The sequence below is a fragment of the Phyllopteryx taeniolatus genome, chromosome 3 (assembly GCF_024500385.1).
Source record: "Phyllopteryx taeniolatus isolate TA_2022b chromosome 3, UOR_Ptae_1.2, whole genome shotgun sequence".
Classification (NCBI taxonomy): domain Eukaryota; kingdom Metazoa; phylum Chordata; class Actinopteri; order Syngnathiformes; family Syngnathidae; genus Phyllopteryx; species Phyllopteryx taeniolatus.
In genome coordinates this window covers 24,139,850-24,167,816 of record NC_084504.1, presented here as the reverse complement: position 1 = coordinate 24,167,816, position 27,967 = coordinate 24,139,850, and the positions used below count along the sequence as shown (strand labels likewise).

General features: G+C 40.0%; 1 protein-coding gene across 1 annotated transcript; it reads right to left on the bottom strand.

Moving 5' to 3' along the window:
• Positions 1 to 438: 438 nt before the first annotated feature.
• On the bottom strand, positions 439 to 27,957 carry plcxd3 (phosphatidylinositol-specific phospholipase C, X domain containing 3). Its single transcript, XM_061767797.1, has 6 exons — positions 27,482 to 27,957; positions 15,079 to 15,335; positions 12,796 to 12,969; positions 10,534 to 10,709; positions 7,695 to 7,796; positions 439 to 4,218 (listed from the first exon to the last, which is right to left on the bottom strand). The coding sequence occupies exons 1-6, from the start codon at positions 27,585 to 27,587 to the stop codon at positions 4,065 to 4,067; spliced, it is 969 nt and encodes a 322-aa protein (XP_061623781.1). The 5' UTR covers positions 27,588 to 27,957; the 3' UTR covers positions 439 to 4,064.
• Positions 27,958 to 27,967: the final 10 nt, after the last annotated feature.

Here is a 27,967-nt window from a genome sequence, read left to right as displayed (position 1 = left end):
GTAGTGGATAGACTGCGTAATGCACAAATGTTTGTCTTTACCAGTATGTAAAACAGTGTTACTGGTAAATTGTTTATTGGAATGTACCAAGATTGTACTATGTATTTGCAACAGTAATATTAAACTGTTATACCATCATTGAGCATTTACTTTTGTCCATCAAGGGATTTCCTTCTGATAAATGAAAAAAAATAAAATAAATTATGCCAGCACAGAGAGTAATTCTACAAAAAAACATGAATAATACAGACAATACTTAATGTTTTGATCGTATGGGTAGCAGCAAATCGATGGTGCGCATTATGCATAGGTATACAGTAAGTGTTTTTTCAGAATTTTTAGGGCAACTTCGGGGATCCATATTAAAACATGGATGCGTATTATACACAAGAAATTGAGGTAGCTTTCCAAAGACAGGATGCAGGTCATGGAGAGAGGTTTGGTATTAGAGGCTTTTATTTATCTGCCAGTCTTGGAACGTAGATTTCAGTTTTACAACAGCGAAGGACTCTTTTATTGTATCATCCGTTTTTTTTTGTTGTTGTTTGTTTTTTGTTTTTTAAATATATATACCAGAACATAAAAGCAGTGACAACAGCTTTGATCAGGAAAGACAATAATGACCTCACAACACAATGTTACGCCCTTTTCAAGTCTCAAAGTCATTTGTGCAGTTTTGGCCCTTTGACTGCAATTGTGAGAAAAAAACTGTAGAATTTTGTCTTAAAGTCATGCAAGTATAAGAATATAAATAATAAAACACAGAATGCACAGAATTTACGCATCCAAGTGGTGCGTCAATAAAGTTTTCTGCTCATGCACATCACTACCAAATTTGTATTTAAAAAAAAAGAAGACGAATTATCACAAAGTGGTAAAGTCACTGCTTTGCAATTTCTTGGCAATATACTCATTTGCAATTACAGTATGTAGAAACACTATATAAAACATAAAAAGCACACTGATTTGAGGACACGGAAGCGTACAAACGGGACTTTTCATCGCAAGCTCACAGCACCGTTGACTTTTAAGACACATTCACCGATCCCTAATACTTTTGTGTCATGGTCGGATGTCGTGAATGAGACAACAATCCTCACGGCCAGGATACAGTCCCTGCACAAAGTGCTGCATTTTGTTTTGTTGAAAATGCAAAAAAGAAAATCTGTAATTATTCTGTAACAAGTGCCGAATAGGCCAAAACTAACATTTACCTCTCACACGCAAACAAACAAAATAAATAAATAAATAAATCACACACACACACCATTAAATGTCTCACAAAAAAGGATCTCATATACAAAAAAAATCACATACCTGTACACAAACCTCTCTCTCACAAAAACTTCCACGCTCTCACTCAAAAACATTTCACTTTTCTCAAAATATCTCACACATACCCAGAAACTCTCACACACACACCAAAAGCTCTCACATGAAAAACTCAATTACCTAAAAAAATCCTACACTTAAACTCTTACAGTCTCACATTTAACCCTAAAAACATCTCACTCACACCGAAAAACACTGCAAAACCTAAAAAAGAACCTCTCACAAGCTAATTAAAAAAAACTATCCCAAACCAGAAAACTCACAAAAAAAGTGTCACATATAGCCCCCCAAAACATCTCAACCACACCAAAAAAAAAATTGAAAACTCATATACATCCCAAAAAAAAAAAAAGTTCTCTCACATGCCAAATAACTCACACATCAAAAATGTCCTTATTCACCAAAAGCCTTCTTACTAAAAGGAACAAAAAACCTTTTGTCTGGTGTGAGTTAGATTCTTTTTGGGGGTGTGACTGGGGGTGAGATAGTGAGTATTATTTTTTTGGGGGGGCGGTGAGAGTTTGGGGTGTGAATAAGAAGTTTGTCGGTGTATGTTAATGTTTGGGGGTAAATGTGAGAGATTTTTCAATGAGTGTGAGAATTTTTTTTTTTTTTTTTTTTGGGTGTATGTAAGAGGTAAACGTTATTTTTGACCAATACAGCGGCACGTCATCTTCCTGTCAATGCTTTTGTGACTTTAATTGACTTCCCTATCTCACAAAGTCATTAATGACCAGATATTGAAACAACAATGGCTGATAATATGAAATTCCAAGCTCTGAACACATTCAAAGACACCCGATAAAGACACTAATGTGCTACCAAAAGGGCTTATCTAAAACATGTTGAAGCAGTGCTGTAAAAAGAAATAAAAAAAAAGTTGACTTGAAATAAAGTTCACCTCTAAAGTTGTGCGTCAGCAGAAAGACTACAAAACCATGACGGTGACTCATAAACACTCCACCACAGCAGTCAATACAGACGTACAAGGAGGGGATTGAAAGCATAAACAGATGCTCCATGGACTCTTGTGAGTAATATTTTTATACATCACGACTCAGCACCCACCATTAATTCATTCGGAGCCAACAAACTCTCCACAAACCTTTACAGCAACACCTTTTTTGTTTTTTTTCCCATAATACCTTATTTGCTTTTTTTTTTCTACCTCACAAACTCACTGGTTTAAAGTGAGGTTTAATACAAACCTCCAAGACCTTTTTAAACACGAGAAAGACATGAAATCTTGTTGTTTAATTCAATGTTTTGGAGATTATTGTGGTACCAGATGGGTCAGAATCAATAAATAACAATAAATACTAAATATAAATGTAACATTTTGTTGTGTAAGGTGTGTAATCTTGTAGTTTAATAGTTTTTTTTTGCCACACGCTCTCGACGGTATCGTGGTTTCATCAATAAATACATATTTTAAAGAAAATAATTTAAAAAAGTAAAATATATTTTTTGAAAAGTGTAATCTTGTTGTATGTGCTAATTGGGAGATTTTTCCCACATCCTCTCAGTGGTAAAAGATGGGTTTAAATCAATCAACAAATATTCTAAAAAATATATATATATTTAAAATGTATAAGAAATGTTTTAAGAGCTTTGTAATCTTATTGATTAATTGTCACCCGCCACCATCACCTCCCACATTCTCTCAGTGGTATGAGGTTGGTCATCAATAAATACAACACCACCAAATTAATAAAGAAATGCATACATTAAAAAACAAATAAAAGACTTTTTTAAATATGTGAAATCTTGTTTCATTTGTTATGTTGAGGTTTTCCATTTTTTGGGGACATTTTAAAAAGTGAAAGTTTGTTTAATTGATTACTATTGAGATTTTGCTGCATACTTGCAATGGGACGTGGTGGGTTTAAATCAATGTTGTACGTAAATAATAAAACTAAATTGAAACATTCAAAATGAAAAACTCATCTGGTTATTTAATTGTGTTTTCCCCCATCCTCCCAATGATAAAGGTGTGCGTGTGTGTGGGGTGGGGGGTGGGGGAGTTGGGGGGGGGGGGGGGGGTAAACCACTCGTACCCCAACAAAACAGCAAATTAATGACTTACAAATAAATAAATCGTGGAAAACAATGTTAAAATAATTAGATACATTTAAAAAAAAGTGAAATTACTATTAGTTAAAAGAAAATGTTCAATTGACTGTTTTAATTGACTAATTTGGCGCACAAACATTAATGGGCTTCAATGTGTTGAATAAACCTGCTAAAACTTCAAAAGGAGAAAAACCTGGACTGGACTTGGTTTGGCTCCCTTCTGACACCGGCTTCCATTTAAACTATTTCACAGACGACCTTTGAGATAAGAATCACGTAAGAATATGGTTAGCGGAAATGCATTATGAGGAGCAAATATAAAAAGCCTTACATTTGTATGGTGAAAGCAGTTATTTTTACAGCACGGTTGTTACACCTCACTTAAAAAGGGGAGACATTTTCGTCCCCAAATTAGTAGGCTGACATTTTCATCGTACTCCATCTAACTCACCATCGGAACGTTTCTTCTCTCAACCTCATCTGCGTGTCATCATTCACCATTTCACTATAGCCCTAAATAAAGTGAAAGGAGCAGCACATCGCCTCTGAAACAAACGCCAAGGAGAAAAAAGGCAGAGCACAGACCAAGCCCCCCCCGGCCCCCGGCAGCTGGGGGGTGGGAGGGCGACCGTGCTCCCCGGCGACCCCACTGACAGCTCTCAGGTGGCGTCGTCTTCGTCGTCCATGTGGTAGTTGAGCGTGATGACGGCGCTGATGAACTCGCCCAGCTCCACAAAGTCGGCGGTGATGATGTTGATGCCGCTCTCGCCGGGTCTCTGCGACCGGATCCACTGCATCATTCCCGGCAATGCCCTGTGGAGTACATTCAAAGTTCATGTAACCGCAATCAATGCATCCAAGAGGACACTGAGGGCACCAGGATAACGGCGCGCTGCAACAAAATGGAGTCTGTGGAGTATAAAACTGTAGAATCCACAGCAAAGGCACATCATCTATTTTTGTATATGTGTGCGTATGGGTGCAAGGCTCAAAACATTTTTTTCTTTGAGGATCACTTTTGCTAATCCTTTCTTCATTTGAGGAGCAACTTCCTAATTTTGAGGAGCAATTTTGCACAGCTTAATCACACAGGGACCCGAAACATGGATTTTATGAAACAATAAAAATATGGTAATACAATGGGGGGTTGAATGTAGGTCTGCAGCTAATGAATATTTTAGTACTTTTCTAAATTCTATCAAAAATTCTGATCAATTCTATCAAAGCCATTATTTGGATAAACTATATTTTTGTTTGGCTAAGAGAAATTTTGAATACAAAAGAGAAAATAAGACCTTTCACTTAATAATGTACGACTAATTGTGGTTTACGTTTTTATATAATTAACAGTTTTGATTTCTTAAATTCACATTGCGCATAAAAGATAAGGGATTATATTTTTGTCAAAGCATTAACAGCCTTTGTGCATATGCATTTAAGCAGCTAGCATTTTAGCATTTTGTGACATATTATTACATGAGTTTAATGGCTGCGCATTTATGAGCTAAGATCAATTGACTAGAAATAAGACAAATATTCTTTGTAGCACTACAAGTTTTGGAAGTGTTCAATTTGTTCAAAGTGAAATGAAATCATAACAAATATTTCCTTTACCAAACCCTCCTCTGTTTGGGTACGTGATGATCCATTTGACTCTTATTCCTCACTGGCCACATTTGCTTTATTTTTCCCCTACTTAACTCGAAGTTTTGCTACTTTCAGATTATCAGATTGGCCATATGTCTTCTCATAATTAAAAGACACGCCGCACTCCGCAGGACTCACGTCGTGTTAGTAAAGTAGACTAATGTTAACTCATTCACTGCCAGTCCTCCATGTTAACATGGCTATTTGAATTCAACAGCTATCAATGGCAGTCATTAGTGATTTGTGCTACGTTAGATTCAGTTTTTGTCTCTCGGCGTCCCGCGACTCGGCGTCATACTCGGTGGAGAGAAAGGTTGGTGTTACAACGAACGGGTACTCGCCTTGCATTTCTCTATGAAATTCTACCACACTTTCACCATTTCACCACCTTTTTTCTTTCTCTCTTCTACATTGAGTGCAGCATTTTGCAACCGTTGTGTTCCCGCTGCCTGCTTCCGTCTTCGCGACAAAACTGATTTGCAGTTTTGTTTTTTCAGCGTGTGTTTTGATGAGCAAAATGCTCATTTTGACCCGCAAACTGCAATGCGAGACCGCTCAATTCTAGCCTTGGTGTGTGTGTTTGTGTGTGGTGGTCCACCACAACTTTACTTGCTAGAACTTTTGGGTCAGTGCACCCCATTTAGCCCCAATTCTAGTCTACTGTCATGTGAAAATAAATTCCTTAATCTGCATTTTTACCAACTTTAATGGGGTCGTGCTTGGACCTTGTGCAAACCCTCTACATAATTTAGTGGAATTCGAGTGGAAATTCATAGAAAAATGGCAGACCTGCTATTGACCTGACTAAACAATAAGAAACCACTTTTGCACTTGCCTCTGATCACTCAACCGAGAGCAGAACCTCCGCCAAGGATGAGCAATCTGAATTCATATGTTGTACACCTGCATAGATTGTCCGGTTGAGTGAATGCTGGTGGTGCTCTCCCAATTCTCTCAAAAATCTTGGAAAAGACCATTGCTTCGCAGCTCCACTCCCAACTCACTTCCAATACTCTCTATGAACAATTCCAGTCCGGTTTCCACCCCTTCCATAGCACTCATCAAACTCATCAAAGACCTCCTCCTGGCAGCTGACTCTTGCTTACTCAGCATCCTCATCTTCCTTGATGTGACTGTAGCTTTTGATACCATTTCCCATACCAACCTCCTGAACAGACTCCACCACACTGGCATTAGACACACAACCCGCCAATGGTTCAGTTCTTATCTGTCCGGCGGCACCTAGTTTGTTCAAATGAAATCATTCAAATCCCATCCATCCCGTGTTTCTTCTTGTGTCCCCCAGGGCTCTGTCTTGGGCTCCCTCCTCTTTATCACCTACATCCTACCCCTTGGCAATATTTTCTGTAAATTCAATTTAAACCTTCGCTGTTATGCGGATGACACCCACCTCTACCGTGCCACCAAACCCACCTTCCACCCTTACTGACTGCTTCTCTGAACTCGAACAACTCATCAGTGATAAAACTGAAATCCTACTCATCGAAACCAAGTCCATGCTAGCCAAAATTGAAAGTTTTACCATGCCACTTGATAATCCCATTATTTCCCCCTCCCCTCAGATTAAGAGTGGGTGTCATCCTCGACAGCACACACTCCTTCTAAGCACTCATAAATAACATCAACCGGTCTGCATACTTTCACTTAGAAAACATCAATCGCCTCTGTCCATCCCTCACCACGCACGCTGCTGCTGTCCTTGTTCATAACCTTGTCACATCCCACCCTGGATTATTGCAACTCCCTCCTGTTTGGTCTCCCCCGCAAGTCTGTACAAAAACTACGGCTTCTCCAGAACTCTGCCTCCCCTATTATCACACGGACCCCCTCTATTCACCACATCATTACAGCCCTGCAACAACTCCACGTGCTCCCTGTCCAATACCGCATCAAATATAAAATACTGATCTGCACTTTCAAGGCCATCAATAACCTCGCCCCCTTCATACCCTGCTGACCCCCTTCACATTGCCATAGCCCCTATTCTCTCAGATCTTCATCATCCATCCACCTCACCGTCCCTCCTGCCCGTCTGTCCACCACCCGGGACAGAGCCTTCAGTCGTGCCGCCGCAAGTCTTTGAAACTCACTACCCCCTGACTTCCCAAACACAGACTCATTAAGCCTCTTCAAATCCAAACTCAAGACACATCGGTTCACTTTAACATTTCCTATATAATTTGCCATTTTAATTGATGCTTTGTGTTTTCTTATTTTTATTGTATTGCTTGTTTTCTTATCACTATGTTTTTACGGTGACTTTGAGAGGCTTGAAAGACGCCTATGAATAAAATGAGTTATTATTATTATTATTATTATTATATGGTTTGCCTATTATTCACTGGGAAAGGAACAAACGTTTAAAAAAGAATCCCCACTTGTATCTGGATCACATCAATATTGTATGTGTTCTCCACAAGGGCATTGTTGTTTTATTATTCTGTTATACTAAAATGTTCTAACACTCCAAAAGAGGGCTGCACAATTGTGTGGTACGCATTGTGAAATGAAATGTCATCAACAACCAGTTCACTTGAGTAATTCAAAAACACTTACTTTGCATTACTTTTCATGCACAATTCTGCTGCTTTCTCTCAAGAACAATGTCCAGACATGCTCACCTTTCTGTGATTGTCTCTCGCAGTCCACTAGCCACGCCCTTCATCACTGTGCTGGCCTTGGGTGTGAGGACCACCTGGGACACAAAGAAGGTCCCCTTCCTCCTGCAGGAGACAAGCAATTCACGTGATTTTTTTTTTTTTTACCAACTCAAATAGAATCGAGCGAGCATTTATTAGTGCCACAATTCTGGGTTAACTAGTGGACAGTGGTGGCATGAGAATAAAATCCCAAAACATATGAAATACAATATTTACAGCTCCATGCAGCAGTGTTTGTGGCAACTTCAAATTAATAATAAATACTATATCTGTGAGTGATAGTGGCAAACTGTACAGGAATAAATAAATACTACATAGACAGAAATGAATGTGAACTGCAGCAAGAATAGTCGGCAGCGTTATATGTGGCACAACTACAAGTATTAACAAAAGTAAGGTATCTGAAAGTCTACATATAAGCAGTTAGACCAATAAATATACTGTTTACACAGAATACCATACAACACTACCCACATGTGGAGATGTGAATGTGAAGCATGAAACACAGGTTCGCTATGTTTGGATTTTAACATTCATTAGATGTTTGTGGACAGTATGAAAACTATACATTTTTGGAAACTTTAGATTATAGGCAATCAGAAAAATAATGTTTCCTTTTGCTCCAACCACTATATGGCCGACATCTTGAATTTTACAAAATGGCTGCCTTAAAAAGATTTTTGTCAATATCTCAGTTTCTAAATAGCTTTTATTTTGATGATAAACTATCGTTTTCAGGGTCATGGGATCCTATGCTCCTAGCCGCAGATGCGCTGAGACATTTGTTACAACAGTTATTGCACGCACTCACTCATTTCATCATACAAATTGGTCATTAGGCATACTAAGCACCAACCACAAGAAAATGTTTTATCCAGTGGCCTGAGTATTGTAGTATGAATATTGACTTTGACTTCTGACTTCTGGAATCTGATAAACCATAGAGCTTCGTGACCTTGAACCACATGCTGTCAAGAAGGAGCATGGTGTTATCAACATGACGAGGGCAGCCATACTGCAACATGGAAACCCATTTGCTGCTGAAGGTGACAAGCTGCACAATGTGATCACTCACGCCTACATTGCTGACGAGTATTTATTAAAGATTTGAAATGCAGATGTGACTGGTCAAAAGCTGAATGAAGACTTAGTTTCAGAGCGAATCAGTGGATATGTCAGCCAATGGGCACCAGCAAAGAAGGAGAACAACAAGGTGTTCATGTCTGCCAACAAGAAAACCACAGTAAATCTCCAAAACAAGAATGTGGAAAGGAGACCAAAGACTTGTATGGCAAACTGTCGATCCTAGCCAAGTCCAGCAGAGACATCAACAAGAAAGAGACAATTGAGAACCATGAATTCACTCTGACACCAGGAGCCCTTTTTGCTCCAGATGGTTCAATTCTGGCATGCCTGGGCAAATCAAAGTTGATCCAACTCCTCAACAAGTTGGCTACAGCAGAAACTTAACAGGAAGATAAGCAGCCAGAAGATGGGATGAATACCACACCACATGCTCCAAGTCACAAGATAGCTTTGGTAGATGGAAGGGTTCTTTTGCAGAAGATGGCCAAGAAACCATCAATTATTGTGACAGTCAAACATCTCAGTGAATGCATAACAACAGGCTGATGTTCCTCAAACAAGATCATGATGAACTCATGCTTGTGTTTGGCACACACAGGAATGATTCTCTGAAAAGTGCTACCAGGGATAAAAGAAAGCAAGGAAGGGCACCAATCCAGTATACACTGTATGGTTTGAAATGACACAAACATAAAACACATCCCAATGAGCGGGATCCTTTCACATGACAAGAGGGAGGTTGGACTGACCAACTATCTTGCTGCAAAGACTATACATGTAGAGTTCAACAGTACATCACAAAAACAGGTCATCACCTCTTCTTCAGGGAATACAAAGAGCAACAAAGACTTGCTTATCCAATCATGAAGAAGCAGACACACTGTTGATATACCAGGCTGTTCTAGCATCGCAGCAAAACCCATCAGATGCACAGACGGTTTTCTTCTCCGCAGACGTACGTCCAAGTGTTAGTCATAGCAAACTATGACCTCATCCTGAAGAGCACATCTATTTCATGGCATCTGGGGTTAGGAGGATAGAGGCAATATGGAGAGCAAGAGGAAAGAGCAAAAGGCTTTGCAGGCCTCCATGAGTTTCACTGGTGCTGACAACACCAGACGTTTCTCTCGTGTAGGCAAAGAATCCTGGCTGCAAGTCTACATGAAGACAAATAAACATGTAATCAGCTCTCTGCAGATACTTTCAACAGAGGCAGAAGTGACCGAAACTATTTTTGCCACCCTGGCGAGTTTCATCTGTGCAGTCTACTCCCCCAAAGGCGTGTACGTCAAGACCATCTCTGAACTGCGATGGTATCTCTTCTGCAAGCATATGGCAGAAGGTGACAAGCTACTTCTACCCTTGGAGCTCTGAGACAATATGTCCACAGAGTCCAAATCCAAGCATGAATGTGGGGACAGGCCAGCAGTAAATAGTCTCGATACAGGTAGTTATACGAATGCATAATTTGTGAATGTGAACAAGACAAGCACCACATTAAACACTCATTCATTTTTAAACTTGTTTTATATATTTTACAAAATATATTTTAAAATATTTTTGAAACTTTGGAACAGATCAGTCAGACCTGCAACATACTGTAACAGCAGGGTTGAGGTCAATGTCGCAGAAAACGCCAATACTGCTATCCCACTCACCGAATGATAGATGTACATCCAAGAAACATACACATACTGAAAATCTGCTCGCTAACCTGCGGTCAGTGACAGAGGCCTGGAGAAACTGAACCAGCTTCTCCGGGTCGGTGGTGTTGGCCCAGGGGGCGGGCATCATCTGCCCGGGCCAAAGGAAGGGCACCTCCAGGGCCATGGGGTGGTGGTAAAAGACCAGCACCTGGTACTCCTTCTCCCAGAGATACTGCAGACTCACCTGAGGATGCAGCAACAGAAGAATGAAAAAAAACATAGACCTTGACTGGGTCCATCATGTAAAGGCTAAATATGAAGCTTTAGTGAGGCACACAAGCGCAGTCTAGATGGACAAATGTTGGGTATCCTCTGTTAATATGCTCAGGCAAATCATTTTGAAAGGAAAGGTTTTTAAAGGCAGCAAGTCCAGATAAAATTGTCATAATATACAGTAACTATGAGTCTTTTTGTAGAAGGAGCATTGAAAGAGGACTACTAAGGCAGAAAACTAAAAAGATACACTATTTGATCAATCAAAAATACCCTCTCTATATACAATAATATATTGTTGTCTTTTTGACACTGTATTATATATATATACTGGGGGGGGGTTGTACTCGTATAATCCCCTGATACACAATACAGTAGTTCCTGATTTCCCTTGTGCGTATTAATCTCATAGCTGCCTCTAGACTGCTGCAAGTGCAGAGTGGAGAATCTACTTGAGGAGAAGGAACGGAGGCTGGTGGAAGGTGTTTAATACCTGTGGACGATGGAATAGCAGTCATTTGTTTGCTCTAAAAAAAATTATATTAGTTCATTATTTTCACTACTGGTCAGGTATTTCCTCTTATTTTTTGTACCACTGACTCAAAGTGACTAGCAGGAGGTTGATGGATGTGTAGGGTGAAGACTTGATAGGATTGTTACTACATGCTTAACCAATCGGTAGAGCACATTAAGAGAGCAAATAAGTTTAAAAAAAAAACACAGATGTTTTTACTGTAGATGTTAGCTTAACTGTTTGTAGACCGTGTTTTTATAAAAATGATTTAACATTAAAAACACTTTTTGCTATTGCACCGTACACAGATGATGATGGTAAAGATGGTAATATGGAAGAATTTCATATTTTCTGCAATATGTTCAGCAATTGGGGCATGGTGGACAACTGGTTAGAGCGTCTGCCTCACAGTTCTGAGGACTGAGGTTCAATCCCCGGCCCCGCCTGTGTGGAGTTTGCATGTTCTCCCCGTGCCTGCGTGGGTTTTCTCCGGGCACTCCGATTTCCTCCCACATACCAAAAACATGCATGGTAGGTTAATTGAATACTCTAAATTGCCCGTAGGTGTGAATGTGAGTGCCAATGGTTGTTTGTTTATATGTGCCCTGCGATTGGCTGGCAACCAGTTCAGGGTGTACCCCGCCTCCTGTCCGATGATAGCCGGGATAGGCTCCAGCACTCCCGCGACCCTTGTGAGGAGAAGCAGCTCAGAAGATGGATGGATGGATGGATGTTCATGCATTGAAAAAACAGCAATGAAATAATACAACACATTCCAAAAATAGAGTGAATCGTATGTTCCCCGGCCCAAACCTTTGAACAGTGTATTTCTTTTTTAAGTAGTGTTTTTGCCTGTTTTTGCCATTACAGTATAATGTTCTTTTTTATTTGTTTGATTTTGTCTTTCCTATCAAGTGACATCTAAACATTTTGGTAGAGAAAAATAAAAAAATAAACATTTCAACAATTGTTTCCAGTACCTAATGAAATATAAAACTTTAACTTTTTCACTTTTAACTAACTTTTTTTGTTATCAAACAAAACTTTTTGTATTGGTTGTTACAGACCTCAGTCTGATGTGCACTTTGGGTTCTGCAGTAGGACAACGACCCAAAACACACCAGCAAGTCAACTGCTGAATGGCTTAAAAAGAGGGTGGGGAAAAGGAAGGTTTTGGAGGTGGCCTAGTCAGAGTTCAGACTTGAATCTGGTTAAAAAGGCTGTTCATGCTCAAAAACCCTCCAGTGTTGCTGAATTAAAACAATTCTACAAGGAAGAGTGGGCCAAAATATGTCCACAGACATGTGAAAGACTCACTGGCAGTTAGAGAAAATGCTTGATTTCAGTTGTTGCTGCTGAGGGTGAATTATTTTTCCCCCTTAAAAAATAACATTTCAATTTAAAAAAAAAAAAAAAAAAAAAAAGGATTTTCTGTTTACTTGTGTTATCTTTGACTGATATTTACATTTGTTTGATGATCATAAACATTAAAGTGGGGAAACTATGCAAAAAAAGCACTCAAGTGAGGTGCTCAGAGCCATACCTCCTGGGCAAAGACGACCGGGCAGAGCTTGTCTCCAAAAATGTCCTTCAACATGGTCACCAGCTTCTCGTGGTGCAGGTTTTGCACGCCATAGAAGTGGTTGAAGTCCAGGAACACCACTTCTCTAGCGTGTGCCGACAGGAAGCTGCTGATCTGCTCCAGACCTTCTCTCACCTGCAGGGAAACATGTACGAAGGATTATGTTAAAACTAGGGCAGACCGCTAATCATAATTTGAATCAGCAGCAAATTACACACCTTCAGAGCTATCCACCTCCTGCATGTGCTTCAATTTGTATATGAAGATTCATGCATTATTCAGTGAGAAATTCAGGAAAATATGCAATTTCTCAATGTTAACATTTAAACTGGCATCCACAGAAATCGACGGATAGGCAACAAATGTTGGAACAGATAAATTGAGCTCCTCGGATTTGATATTAATATCCCTAATAACGACACTTGATTTGGAGAAAACATAGGTTTTACTATTCTGCTAGCTGGGAGAAATCCAAGAGTTACATAACTTTATAGTAAATTATGAATAGGACATTTTTAGAAAATAACTAAAAAAAACTTTTTTTAATTAAAACTTAAATAGATACAGTATGTTTATATGTTCTTATTATTTTTTAAAGGAAAAGGGAAAAAAGATAGTTACAGTTGCATATTTTTAGAATACTGTCTGATGCAAATATATTGTTAAATTCAATATTGAAATTAAACTATTTATATATTCTTATTAATATAATTTTATGTTATTTACATTTTATTAAACAAATATTTCTGTTGGCTGTGATTAAAAAGTTACATCATTTAATGATAAGTTAAAATATGCATTTTAGAAAACAGTAAAATAACATTATTAGACCACTCATGTTTCTTCAATTTGTTGTTCATTTTAATGCCTGGTACCATTAAAGATATATTACTTGAAAAATACAATGAACATGACAAAAATACAACTGATTCCATAATACTATATGTCCTATTTGCCATGCTTAAGCTTAATTGATTTTGGTTACGATCAAGAAAACCATGGAAAACGGCTAGATATCAGCTCTTAAATTAAACTCTTACTAGATTTTTTTGTTGTTTTGCTATCATAATTATCCATCCATCCATTTTCTGAGCCACGGGCGTGCTTGGAGCTTATCCCAGCTGTCATCGGGCAGGAGGCGGGGTACACCCTGAACTGGTTGCCAGCCAATCGCAGGGCACACAGAAACAAACAACCATTTGCACTCACAGTCATGCCTACGGGCAATTTAGAGTATCCAATTCATGCATGTTTTTGGGATGTGGGAGGAAACCAGAGTGCCCGGAGAAAACCCACGCAGGCACGGGGAGAACATGCAAACTCCACACAGGCGGGGCCGGGGATTGAACCCAGGTCCTCAGAACTGTGAGGCTGACGCTCTAACCAGTCGGCCACCATGCCGCTGTCATAATTATATTTGTCCAAAAACATTTTACCTGTTGTTGTACCAGGCATTAAACCTGAAAAACAAATTGAAGAAACATTGGTGGTGTAATAATTATTTCCATGACTATATATATATATATTCTTATTATTAAAATGTCTTTTTGTTATATTTCATTTCAAATTTAAGTTGGTGTAGGGGGACACTCACTGCCTCATAGTGTGGAGTGTGGGTTCAATTGTGAATTCATTTTGTCATTTTGTCATTATTCACAATAAAATGAAGTCAAAAATTTCCTGCTGAGAAATAGCAACCGCTCATAAAACAGACTAACAAGAATGGCACACTGAAGAGCACAGACGTCCATTAGTCTTAATTCGAATCAGCACCAAATTGAACATCTTCATTAGGAGTCAAGCTTTCATTAGTGAGAAACAAGATAAAATGTCTAGGTAATTATTGAGATAGCTTTTGCATAATCCTTCTAATTTATATACAAACTCCTTGGCAGAGGTGTTGATTCATGTTAATCCTTTAAAATGTATATAAGGTGGCTAGAGCGGTAGATAGCGGTAGATAAAGATTAGATAGATAGATAGATAGATAGATAGATAGATAGATAGATAGATAGATAGATAGATAGATAGATAGATAGATAGATAGATAGATAGATAGATAGATAGATAGATAGATAGATAGATAGATAGATAGATAGATAGATAGATAGATAGATAGATGGATGGATGGATGGATGGATGGATGGACACACAGACAGACAGGAAGACAGACAGATAGTTGGGTGGACAGATGGCTGCATAAATATTTGGGGACAAATGGATGGTTAGAAGTTGTGTATTAACCGTGGCACTGAAGAGTCCATGGGCAAAGAAGAGCTCGTTGTCAGGGTCTCTGGGTTTGGTGGAGATGCGCAGGTCAAAGAAGCGGATGCCGGCCTCCAGCTGGCTGTTGAAGTTCATGGTCTGCGTGGCTAACCACTTTCGCATCAGTTTCTTGGCCACCGTGCCGAAAACCGACACGAAGTTTTGCACCGTCTCTGGCTGCTCGGGGCCCACGGGAGACGCTTCGTCGATGTAGAAGCTGAAGGAGTCATGGGAACCTGAGGGCGAAATACACCCAAACAAGCAAAGACTTCAGGAGGGATATTTTGTCGTACAGAATTTTTGTTGCCTGCGCAGGGATGAAATCACTGGGTTAGAACTAGCAAGGCGCCATGGCAACAACTCGTCTGCATAACAACATCAGGGTTGTTAAGTCATGAACCTGAACAACTTGAAAGCATCACCATCCAGAAGAGCAATGCTGAGCAATGCAAATATAGCAATGCTGAGTCTGTATTTTGTCACTTCAAAATTTCTTATTATTTGTCATCATAGTCCTCTAATACGGAAGGTGGCTAGGGACATTTTCAGAACATTTGTATACAAAACTTGCGGGTCATAGAAAGTGATTGACTACCACTGACTTGAACCGAAAACAACAAAAAGTTGTGTGTTTGGAGTTGCGTTTTTTTTCAATTTCCTTAAAATAAATATCAGTATGAATCCAGCGGAACTTGTGGGTGATGAGGATAAATCAAGTGAACGTCGTAAAGTGTTGTATAGGGATGATCGTAAGACTCCCTAGAGGCGGAGAAGCCACTTCTAAAGACAGACTGGGAACCAAACCTCCATCAGCGGGTTTGTAGAAGGCAAACTCACAGGTTAATCACAGGTATGTATAAAACGTCTGGCTGCGTTGTATTTGCGTAAATTAGCAAAACAGAATGGCAAGCCCGCTAGCTAACATCAGCACAACACCACACTTTCCCTTTAACCGTTAAAACAGCATGTCTGGACCATTAATCAAAGCAATAGAAAAGTCAGTTAAAAGCTCGTCACTCAATGATCACGTCTGAATTTCTACCTCGTCTATTTTTGATTCAACTTACCAGTTCAAATGTAAATTACGACTGGCGTTCCGTCTCACTTGGAAGCAATTGACCACACATCTTTTCTACAGACACTTCTCCCTTTTAAACTATGGCAGTATAGAAGAAGGCTAACATCACCTCTCAAGGCATTTACCCTGTTTTCTTAATCTCTCTCCCTTGGTCATATGAGGTGCAAGGATTTGTAGTAGTCGTGCAAGTGGAGATCAGCTGAGCTTTTGCCCTCCAGAAGTTCATGTAAGGTCATGGTCAAAAGGTCTATACAGGGAGCATGCACACTTCGACAAATTGCCATGAAGTTCCTTGAGAAGCGAAAGGTTGAACACAATTGGGGACTGTTCTTGTTTGTTGAAGACGTTTCACCTGTAATCCAAAAGGCCTCTTCAGTTCTAAAATGTTAGTTGTGGAGTCTTCCGATTTATTCCTTGGTGGGTGTGTTCCTTGGGTGTGGGCAACAGTAGGTTGTTTTTGCTGCTCGGTAAGGTTGGTGAAACGACCGTCCCGCATACTAATCCATTCGTTCACGTCTTGTCGCTTTAACTGCTCCATTTTTACCCCCCTTCACTCTCGCGACGGCGTGTCTGAAGATTGCTCTTACTGGTAACTAAAATGTTTGCTGACAACACAAAGCAAAACATATAAATCGACCAAGTAACGACTCGTAAACAAATTTAAGTTGGACCACTCGTAAGTCAAGGCACCACTGTATTTGATTAACAATTGGTGAAGTTATGTGACCCTCAATGGGAAAGATGCAAGCTGAATTCTTGATCCTGACAAGCATCCCTCTTGTATTGTGGTCTGAAGGTTTTGTGTCCTGATATGACCCACTGCAGTGAGTGCGTGTGTTATGTTACACAAACCAGACAAATTCTCATTTCTGCAATCGATTCCCCATTCTTTTTTTTTTTTGGTCTCATCACAGGCCTGTTCAATCTCACACAGTAACAACAAACACGTGCACATACACACACAAAAAACACATTGTTAAACACACACAAAGCCTCCAGTCCAGCATCCGTGCCGTGGCAAGCTTTTCGAAGACGTCCAACACGAAGAGACAAAACAGAGTTGACAGCTGGAGCGGGTGGGCACCGCATCTCGGGTCACGTCAGGAAGCAGAGTGTGACCCCAACCAGCTGGAACAGCTGGAGCTAAAGTTACCACCAGGAAGGATTTATCTTCACTTTGTAAGGACTGTCCAACTGAACTGCAAATCAACATTCACTGGTTGTGCAAATTCGTAACTATTAAATGCCTGGCGAAAAGGTGATCCTCAATTGTCATGTTGTTTTCCATTTCACAACATAAAATAAGACAACAAGATGCGCAGTGGGCTAGTGGTGAGCATGTCTTCCTCACAGCAAGGATTCCCAACAAGTGTGCCGTGACAGATCATCAGGTGTACTGCTGGAAATTATCCAACTTCAGTTAATTGGTCTGAATGTATTTATTTACCACAAATAATGTATCTTTGTTCATCTATCTATACAAGCGACATATGACAGGCAGAATAATTCAATACTAAATGGCTACGCATAGAGTTTTTGTGACATTTTTGTGTGGCGTCTGCATGTTCTCCTCATGCTTGTGTGGGCTTCCTCCCACATTATAAAAACATGCATTTTAGGTTAATTGAAGACAGTTGGTTGTTTGCCTTTTTGTGCCCTGCGATTGGCTGGCAACCACCTTAAGTCAGCCTGGATAACCTCTAGCTCACCTGCAACCCTAATGAGAAAAAGCACAATATAAAATGGATGGATAAACCAAACAACCCCATTTGTTACCTGTGCCTATAGATGTTATCAGATGTTTATGTGACATTACTAAATATGTACACATACCATATGTACACATTTTGATAGTAATGCACACACAAAGACCTGTAAGCCATTCTGCTCATCCCAACACACTGTAATGGATTCAGAAGTCCCCTAACTCAGGCAAAGCAATGAAGCTTTATTACAATCTAAGCATTGCCTTAAATGTGTGGGTCAGGAAGCTTGTGCATTATGTTGCCATGTAGAAAAACACACACACAATCACAGTGGGAAAATGTCAAAACTCGGAGGTCCTTACTATCCTGCCAAAATGTCCACAAGAGCTTCGAGATGCAAGCTGCAGTTGAGTAATATGTGTGGAGATGAGCCGAAATGAGGAGAGAAGATAAGATGAGGAGAGGAGATAAAGAGGACATGAGAGGATTTGAGAGGAGCCAATGTGAAGAGGATTTAAGGAGATGATGACATAAAATGAGGAACTGAGGAATTAAGTGTGGAGATGATTTGTGGAAATGGGGAGAGAACATGGGGAGGTAATAAGGAAATCAGGAGAGGATTAAATTAAGTGATGAGTGGAATTGAGGAGATGATGGCTGTAAAGTAGAGCAAAAACACTTAAATGAGAAAAAATGAGGATGAGGGACGAAGATGAGGAGATGAGAGAATGCGGAGAGGAGATAAGACAAAGAATGAGGAGAGAATTGAGGGAAATGAGAAGGTAACAGACAATGATGATGGGATAGCAAGAGGGAATGTGATGAAGAGACGAGAGAAGAACATTTGGAGAGAAAACGAGCAGATGAGGAGAAGATTTGAGGATGTGAGATGAGGATAGGAAATGATGAAAGGGGAGATGAGGAGATATTAGAAGGGGTGAGAGAACATCGGTGAGGATTTGAGGAGATAAGAGACCATGAGGAGAGGAGATAAAGGAAGGAATTTAGAGAATATTTAGGGAAAGGTGAGAAAATTAGAGTGGATAAAGAGAGAAAATGAGGAGACGAGGGAAGGGAATTAGGTGAGGAAATGGGAGATGATGAGGAAAAGAGATAAAGTGAGGAATTAAGGGAAGTAATTAGCGAAACGAGAGGGCAAGAAAGTGTGAAAATTGGGAGATGATGGCCAGAGAAGAACCAAAATGTTAATGGGAGGAAATTAGATTATTTGAAGAGATGGAGAAAAAAAATCAGTAGCAAATACAGTATGTCACAGTCAGCCATGACACATAGCTAATCTGTTAGCCAATCACTTTGTACTAGACAGCCAATCATGTTCTACCAGGCAGAGTCAGCGACACCTTCCTATTTAAGGCCTTGTTGATGATGCAGTCAGGGTCAGAGTGTTAGACTGAGATACAAGCAAGATCCTACAACATGACCCTGTGAGAGTTCTGCCTTGTCACGTTTGTCTGTTCCCATCCCCGTAGCTGTTGTAGATTCTACTAGAAGTGTGTGTTTCGCTGTTCTGCTCTCTGTGAATCGCGGATGAAGAGAACAGTGAAATCTGAGCATCTCCTTATCTAATATCTGTGGATTGCGACACATTGCATCACCTTGGCCATCTTCTAAGCCTGACCCACTTGACAGTGACGTGAACTGCACTGTATGCTGGCTTTGATTTGACCTGTCACAGTTGATCTCAAATTGATTTTTGAGATCCTTTCCAACATTTCCGGTGTGCTGCATTTGGGTCCTAAATCACACTTGCCCCATGTCAAAATCAAGTGTGGCGATAAAAACAAAAAGAAAACACAAACTTAACAGTTCTATTGAAAATGTAAAAAAAAAAAAAAAAAAAAAGCAGCACGCATTCAGTTGCATTGTATTTGACAGAGAAACCCCCATCCTAAAAGATTGCTTCATTGTCACTGAAGCACACCCATGGAGCTTTAGTGTAATCCAGCAGGCGGACATCCATTCCCTTCAATCTCCCCGTATGCTTTTATCTCATTCCCGGTTAAAAATAGTTTTGGATGTGCACACGGCTACCTGGCTGGACTGTCCTTCATTGCTTTTTTTCTTTCCAAAACCACACACACACCAACATACATGCTGCGTGCCTACCTGATTTTTGGAATTAAGACAAATGTCCTCCAGCAGGAAAACTCAATTAGCGCTGCGACTGATGCCGCCTTTGTGGAAAATCCATACGAAATCATTTTCTGCCAGCTTGTAAGACATCGGGATACAGGATTTGATTAAGAATGTTTGCAGGGTTTCCAAAAAAAAAACTTCACCAAGGATCTATTTCCAGCCTCCCCAAACATCTCAGTGCACTGGTAAAATGATAGGCATTATCAGAGAATCATCCTCCTTGTTTGGGCATTAAGAGGCAACAGAGCAATCCAGTCAAGCGATTTACGTCTCCTCTTTTGGAGGGAGCCATAAAGACACAAAATACCCCTTCGCATGTTCTGCTTTCATCGCCTCCATTTTTCTATATGTACCTTGCAATTAATTGACTGTTGACCATTCCAGAGTGTACCCCACCTCTCAACCAAAGCCATCCGGGATAGAATCCAGCTCACCCGCGGCCCTAATGAGGACCAGAAAATGGATGGATAGATGATTGTACTATTTATTTCTGCTATCTTTAACGGGTTAGCTCACTGGATTTGGTCTCAATTCCAATAGAAATGTAGTGGAAGGGAAAAGAGCCCTTGGTTTACAAATGAATAATTTAAATGCAAATATGGACCTAACAGAAAATTGCAAATCCAAATGGAGCAAACATCACTTTTTGCTCACTCCCATCTATTACATTTTACGGACATGTCCACAACAACTGCAATCCATTTTACTCACAATAATTGATATTGTGGTGCCATAACCATATGTAAATTCACAAAGGCAGCACACCTCTGTTGGCCACAACACTCGATACAAAACAAACCAGTTTGCAGCCGTCGTCTTGTAACTGCAGAAATCAGCCCACTGGGTCCCCCACTGGGATGGAGGGAGGGTCATATGGTGACTGTACAATAAATTGCCTTAATATAAGAGGGGGGGGGGGGGGGGGGGACAGTTGTGGATTATTACTGTAGTAGTAAGAGCTTGAGTTATTGCAAGCATTTAGCTTTAATTTCCCATTTCCCCTACAACGTTCCACGACTTTAGTGAAAAACTTTCCGTACCCACTGTGTATATATATATATATATATATATATATATATAAATTTAAACAAGACTATATTTAGGGGGGGTGTCCAGTGGTTGAATTATGATGAACACTCTGCTTTAATTTCCTATGATGAATCGTGATAATAAACATTTGAATTAAAAAAAATTTTTTAGATAATTGTTCTAAAAATAAGTTATGTTAAAGTCATAATAGGATGTTATAATGTAGGTATACTCAGCATTATGCGTGAAGTTTCTTCAAGTAGCCCTCCCCAAAAAAATTATAATTTGAGCTAATATGAGCGAAAAGAGACAATGACAAAAGTGCTGCTGGACTTCGTCATTAAACATCCAGATTTACATCGCTGCCAGTTTGAAAGTTTTGCTATCTCATTAATGACGAGAGTCTGCTCTAACTGTGTTCAGCAAGAGATTGGACGTTGTTGTTTTCATATCAGCATATTGCCTATTTTCAGCAATAGAAAGCTGGAAAAGTGTTCATTTATTTATTCATTCCCTGCTGCTTTTCCTGTTCATGGTGAGCTAGAGCCTAACTCAGATGACTTTGGCGCCAGTCAATCACAGGACATACTGCTTTTCGACAAATAACCATTCACATTGACATTTATGGACGATTTACTCTTTATTTACCTTGACCTTCATGTTTTGCAGATGTGAGGCAGAGATGTATTGTACCATATACTGTAACAGGCCGCATGGTGAATTATTAGTTAGCAAGTCTGCCTTACAGTCAGGAGGTCCTGGGTTCAAATCTTCCTTCCTGTGTGGAATCTGCATGTTCTCCCCATGCATGCAGTGGTTTTCTCCGGGTACTTCCTCTCACATCCGAAAAACTTGCAGGTTAGGTTAATTGAAGACTAAATTGTTCATTGGTGGGGATGTGAGTGTGAATGCTGGTTTTTTTTGGTATGTGTCCTGTAATTGGCTGGTGACCAGTCCAGGATATAACCCTGTCTCTTGCGCAGTCAGATGGGATAGGCTCCGGCTGACCTGCGACCCGATGAGAACAAGTGCTACAGAAAATGGAAATGTGTAAAGAAAAAAATAGGGCCCTAAAAAAGAACCTTGAGAGATTCCAAATGATAAAACAAGGAATACAAATAATGAGTACAAATCCAAAAGCCGACAAGCGCCATTTAGACAAACATAGAGCCACGGCCACTGTGAGACTGCCTATCACAGAATCGTTCGATGTTGCATTTCCTAACCCTGCAAAACCAAACAACTCTAATGTAAAACTGGCTGAAAATAAAGGTTGTCTATCAGAAACCGAGAAGTGGCATATGCATTTTACTGCAGCTACCATCATCTCCCTTAAAGCGACTTACAAGCCTATACATATTTACGTCATCACGTACTCATCACATAGATCCTCAAACATGCCCGCGGCGCATGTTTTCTTGTCAACTCGCTGCTAATATAGCTTCAATTGGGCTTGAAAGTGAGTGTAAAATATGATCACTTGAAACTGTATTGCCTATGGTTAATAGCTTGAAACAGTACAAGAGAGATGTCATTAATCTCATCAGTGAGAATGGTGTTCGTGATTCTGCGAGGACGTCTTCGCCATTGTTGGTCGCAATTAAAAAAACAAAACAAAAAAAGTCGACGGGTCTGATCTTGAGTATAGCAACAATGAAGAAGATAACTGACTATGCAATCAATGTGACTTGTTATAGAGACTAGTCCTAGGACATTCACCTGTTATCCATTTTTATTCACAAAGCATAATTTTGGACGCGTCGGTTTTTGAAGAAAATTATTTGATTGGAATTGTCTGGTTTTGCGATTAAATTATATCAAAGACCTCGTTCAGATAATTTCAATAAAAGTTTGATTATTTTCAAATGAACCTCTTAACTGCATAATCTATATTCTCATGTAATACCCTATATAAAAAAATATTACCTTTAACCTGGAAAACAGAAAAAATGTTTTTTTTGTTTTTTTTTGCTAAATTAGAAAAAATAATGATGTCAGCTTTGGTGTTTCAACTGTTCAAATGTTTATCACGGATTATAGAAGCAGTCAAATTTAGGTTACTATTGTTAGGTTTTTGCTTCATTCGACAGGTGCATTTCAATAAAGTAGACTAGGTTAGCTAAATTAAAAAGTAAATTTATTTTAGTAGCTCAATTATTAAAAAGTGAGTCATATTTTATGATTGTATGTTTGCTTGTCGTCACTGTAAATGACAGCAATCTCAGTGGCCCACGAGTTTTAAATAAAGGTGATTGAATTTAAATTAATCGAATTTTATAGGTTGATTGAACACATAGGAAAATACAATTCAGATGCCCAATTCCTACCCAATTTCGATATGAATTTTTTTTTGATTGCTTATGTAATATTCTAATGTCTTGATATGCTGAATTTCAGGATTTAATTAGCTCCAAGCCATAATCATCAAAATTATAAAAAATACAAACACAAAACGATTTTACTGTGTCGTGAATCTGTAATATAGAATAAAATACTGAAATAATTTGTTTTACACCATATAAATATTTATTGATATACCTGCATATAAATGAACTCACTAACGTGACTTAATTTACCTCATTTTACTACAATAATTGTAATCTCCAATTCAACAGGAACATTGAGCTTGTATCGTTTAGTTGATTTCTAACCAAGAATTATCATTCAAGGGAAATCAGGGGCCAATAAAACCAGAAATCCATAATGATCCTTACTAATTGCCAGTCATAAAGAAGGATGACAGGAGCACAGCTGTGCTACCCTGACAGCCCATGCAGATTGGGGGCTGTTTAGCTGTTTGGCAACAGAGTCGCATCAACTCTTCACACTCCTTGGCTCACACTGTTGAGTACTCCAGATTGACAGAACACTTGAGTGGGGATCAGTCAGTCTGTGTCTTCTGGGGACATTTCTCCATCCCTCCAAATAAATAAATAAATAGCCCAAACGAGGCATCTGTCGTCGGATGCCGAGGGACATCTATTGAGAATGTAACTCAGTGGTTCTTGAATTTTTTTTACACCAAGTATCAGCTCCAAAAATATTTCCCTCTCCATCATGACGTTAGAATATAGTAGCATAGTAGGCATAAGTGTTAATCAAAACCAATATAAAGGTTTTATTCCCAAAAAGCATATTTAATATTACTGTAAGCCACTGTAACATCTTGCACAGGATGGGCATAAACTAAAAATGAAATTGAATTCTGAAATTGTTCTTAGACTAAATGAAAGTGTATTGCACTGATAACTTAAATAAAACTGAACTGTATTTAGCCACTGTGATTGGCTGGCGACCAGTTCAGGGTGAACCCCGCCTCTCGCCTGAAGATAGCTGGGATAAGCTCCAGCACGCCTGCGACGCATGAGGAGAAGCGGAACAGAAGATGAATGAATTAATTAATGTATTTAGCCAGGCGGCACGTTGCCCAACTGGTTAGCACATCTGCCTCACAGTTCTGACGACCGGGGTTCAAATCCCGCCCCCCCCTGTTTGGAGTTTGCATGTTCTCCCCGTGCCTGCGTGGGTTTTCTCCAGGTACTCCAGTTTCCTCCCACATCCCAAAAACATGCAGGGTAGGTAAATTGAAGACTCTAAATTGCCCGTAGGTATGAACGTGAGTGCGAATGGTTGTTTGTTTCTATGTGTCCTGTGATTGGCTGGCAACCAGTTCAGGGTGTACCCCGTCTCTCGCCCGGAGATAGCTGGGATAGGCTCCAGCACGCCCGCGACCCCTGTGAGGAGAACCGGAATGGAAGACGAATGAATGAATGTATTTAGCCAGTGACTCTTTTGCGTTAACACTAGAGGGAGCTCATGTGCCCAAGGGTGCATCATTGCTCTACTTCATAAATATAACATCCTTCTGTTTATAAGCAAGAATAATGGAGCTTCGGAGGAGGTGATAAAGGCTTGTTTGTTTCTCTCTGTCCCAGTTCGGGTCCCACCTGACTAAAAGCTGGACACGATAAGTTGTCCCTGTGAAAGGAATTAGACATCAAATATCCAATTCCAGCACACGGCTGCCGCTAAAATAGAATTCTCCTCGGATTAGGAAATCTTGACAAACAATCTCTGCCAAATGTGCAAACACAAAAAGCAAGAATAGCAATCATCACAATGTGTTTATACAGATCATGGATCCAAACGAAGGAGGAGGGTAGGAGGAGAGCATCTGAGCTGCACCCCACCACCCCACCACCAACACCCCCACGGTGCCAATGAGCAAGTAATGATAGCTAATTAAATGGGACAGAGCATGCTCCCATGCTGCTCGCTGCCTCGGCGCGGCTCAACCGGGCCACAATGAGGCGTGTGATTCAGCAAATTACTAGCATGACTTATGACATGTCAATGCTGGCGTGTGGCTTCTGTCTTATAAGCAGGGCATTTTGTACCTGCGCCTTCAGTGGGGCTGTGTTGGATAAACTTGCTCAAATTCAATCCTTAATCCAGTTTCGGTTGTGGCGCTTACATGAATATCCATGCTGCTCCTCGGAGCTGGTCGAGACCCTCTTCCACGACTACCCGCCAAAAAAACGTACTTGACGAATATATTCGGCAGTGGTAAATGTCCACGGTAGCTAATGAATTACATTGCCGTGAAAAATGATTGGCCCCCATTCTCAAATTCTTATGTTTTTGCATTGTTTCTCCACTTTAATGTTTAAGATCATCACTCAAATCAGACAAATGTAACCCGTCAACTTAAAATACATTTTTAAAATGGTGATTTCATTTATTAAGGAAAAAAAAAAACTATTCAAAGTTACTTGGCCCTGCGTGAAAAAGTAATGGTCCCCTAAACCTAATAACTGGTTGGGCCATCCTCAGCAGCATTTCAATTGGATTCAAGTCTGGACTTTGACTAGGCAACTCCAAAACTTTCTTTTTTTTTTTTTTTTGAGTCATTCATAGTTGACTTGCTGGTGTGTTTTGGATCATTATCCTGCTGCAGAACCCAAGTGCACTTGAGCTTGACACGCCCCCCTAAATTTTTTTATAATTGCCTATAGATGCCACAAGATAGCAGCAAAGCATTATTTCCGGCTATCAGCTGACTAAATGAAGCTCTTCCACTCACTTAATCATAGTTCATTGACCCCGAGATGCCACAAGATGGCACCAAAGCAATAGTTTTATATTAGACATGGCAGACAGAAACAGCAAATGGGTGAGTTTTTGGTGAATAACAGAGGATCGGTTCACAAACAAAAATCAGTGAACAGGCAAAATTAAAGTTTTTGAAAAATTTCCAGAAATTTGTATACGTGTACGTGTACGTGTACAAGTGATCTGATTGGATATCTACTATGATCTACAAACTTCTGGCAATGCCACAACATCATTGCCGTGCCTTTTTTTTTTTTTTAAATGAGAATTTATTATGCTTGTACGTAAAATGTATGATTTGTATGTCTGTGTGTATGATTCCTATTAATTAACATTACATCTTTAAAAAAAAAAAACGTTTGGTTGTTTTTGTTTCTGAGCTATCAAGAAAGATATACACCTACAGACAAACATTCATGGCAATGGACAATTTATTTTTCAATGAAACAAATACATTTGGGGGGAATGTGGTAGAAAGCCGGAGTATCCAGAGAAAACCCACGCCAGCACTTAACTCCACGCAGGGATTCGAACCTGGATCTCCTGACTGTGAGGCAGATGTGCCAACCAACCAATCTGAACATTTCCATAATGGCTTCATAATATTAACTGCCTTGTAATTAGGGGTTGCACAAACGAGAGAAGCTTTGTAAGAGACATACTAACCTGAATGGAGTTTAAGGAGACCTGTGCACTCATTGGGTGGAAACATTTAACACCTCTTTTATTCAGTTGAAATTTTTTTTTTCCCAGAGTGAGGTGGGTGGATTTATTCAAGTGTTTGTGCGATCTTCCTTTATTTTCATATGAAACTCATTATGCAAATGTCGAGTCTACAGTGTATGTGTGACTACTGCTGCTGCAACGGTATCACTCACATGCCAAATAAAGTATCTATCAATCTAGTTCTACACGTGCATTTGGAATATAACGTGAAACCAGACATTTGTCACATTGCGCAACAGGTCTTATGCACATCCAAAAGGAGGCTTTCAGGGCGTTCTCTTACGACGGTCCCGACATACGATATTAAGAGGTTACTAACGGCGTTCGAGGAAGAATACGTCGTCACGTGCTACAAGAAGGCATATATAGTCATTGTTTCATTTTTATGGACAATAACAGTTGTTGCTTTTTTCACCGAAATGATCACTTTAAGGTTAAGTGGTAGACGCCGGCGCGTTCCGACTTACGTCGGAATTGGTCGAAAAGGACCTCCTGTATAATATGTAGAGATCTTCAAGCCACACATTCACGGTACACACCAAATGCCGCCGATGAAGCACATGGATTTACTCACCGGGGATGGCCAAGTTGGTGAGCGGGATGCTGTGCATGCTCTGCGGGAGACTCGACATCCAGTCGGCGAAGCGCAGGTCACTACTTCTCCCGTGAGACGAAGCCATGCCGCCGCTGCAGCCTGCCACGATGCCTACCTCCCTCTCTGCCCGGATGGATGGATGGACGGATGGATGCCAAGTGCGCGCTCCTCCTCCACCCTTCCAGGACGCGCACACACACGCGCGCGCAAGTTAAGCGACAGTCCACATACTGCGCACACCCCTGGGCGGTGCACGTCTGCGGGTAGCACTATTATGATGATGATGGGCTTGTACAGGCATTGTTACAGTTAAACAGGCACGTGCAACAAATGCACAAATATGCATGTAAGTATAGTAGGCCTACGTGGGAACATAAGAGTGCCGTGAACTCCTCCAAGGCTTAATAAATATTTGCCAAAAAGATTTAAGTTTCATCCAGATCCAGATTGAATATTTTTTAATTT

What these genes read in the sequence shown, in the direction of transcription:
- plcxd3 (XM_061767797.1), bottom strand. Translation starts at nt 27,587, where the DNA reads ATGGCTTCGTCTCACGGGAGAAGTAGTGACCTGCGCTTCGCCGACTGG. An exon ending in CACCAACTTGGCCATCCCCG is followed by an intron (nt 15,336 to 27,481) that starts GTGAGTAAATCC and finishes TTTCGCCCTCAG; the next exon opens with GTTCCCATGACTCCTTCAGC. An exon ending in ATGGACTCTTCAGTGCCACG is followed by an intron (nt 12,970 to 15,078) that starts GTTAATACACAA and finishes GTTTCCCTGCAG; the next exon opens with GTGAGAGAAGGTCTGGAGCA.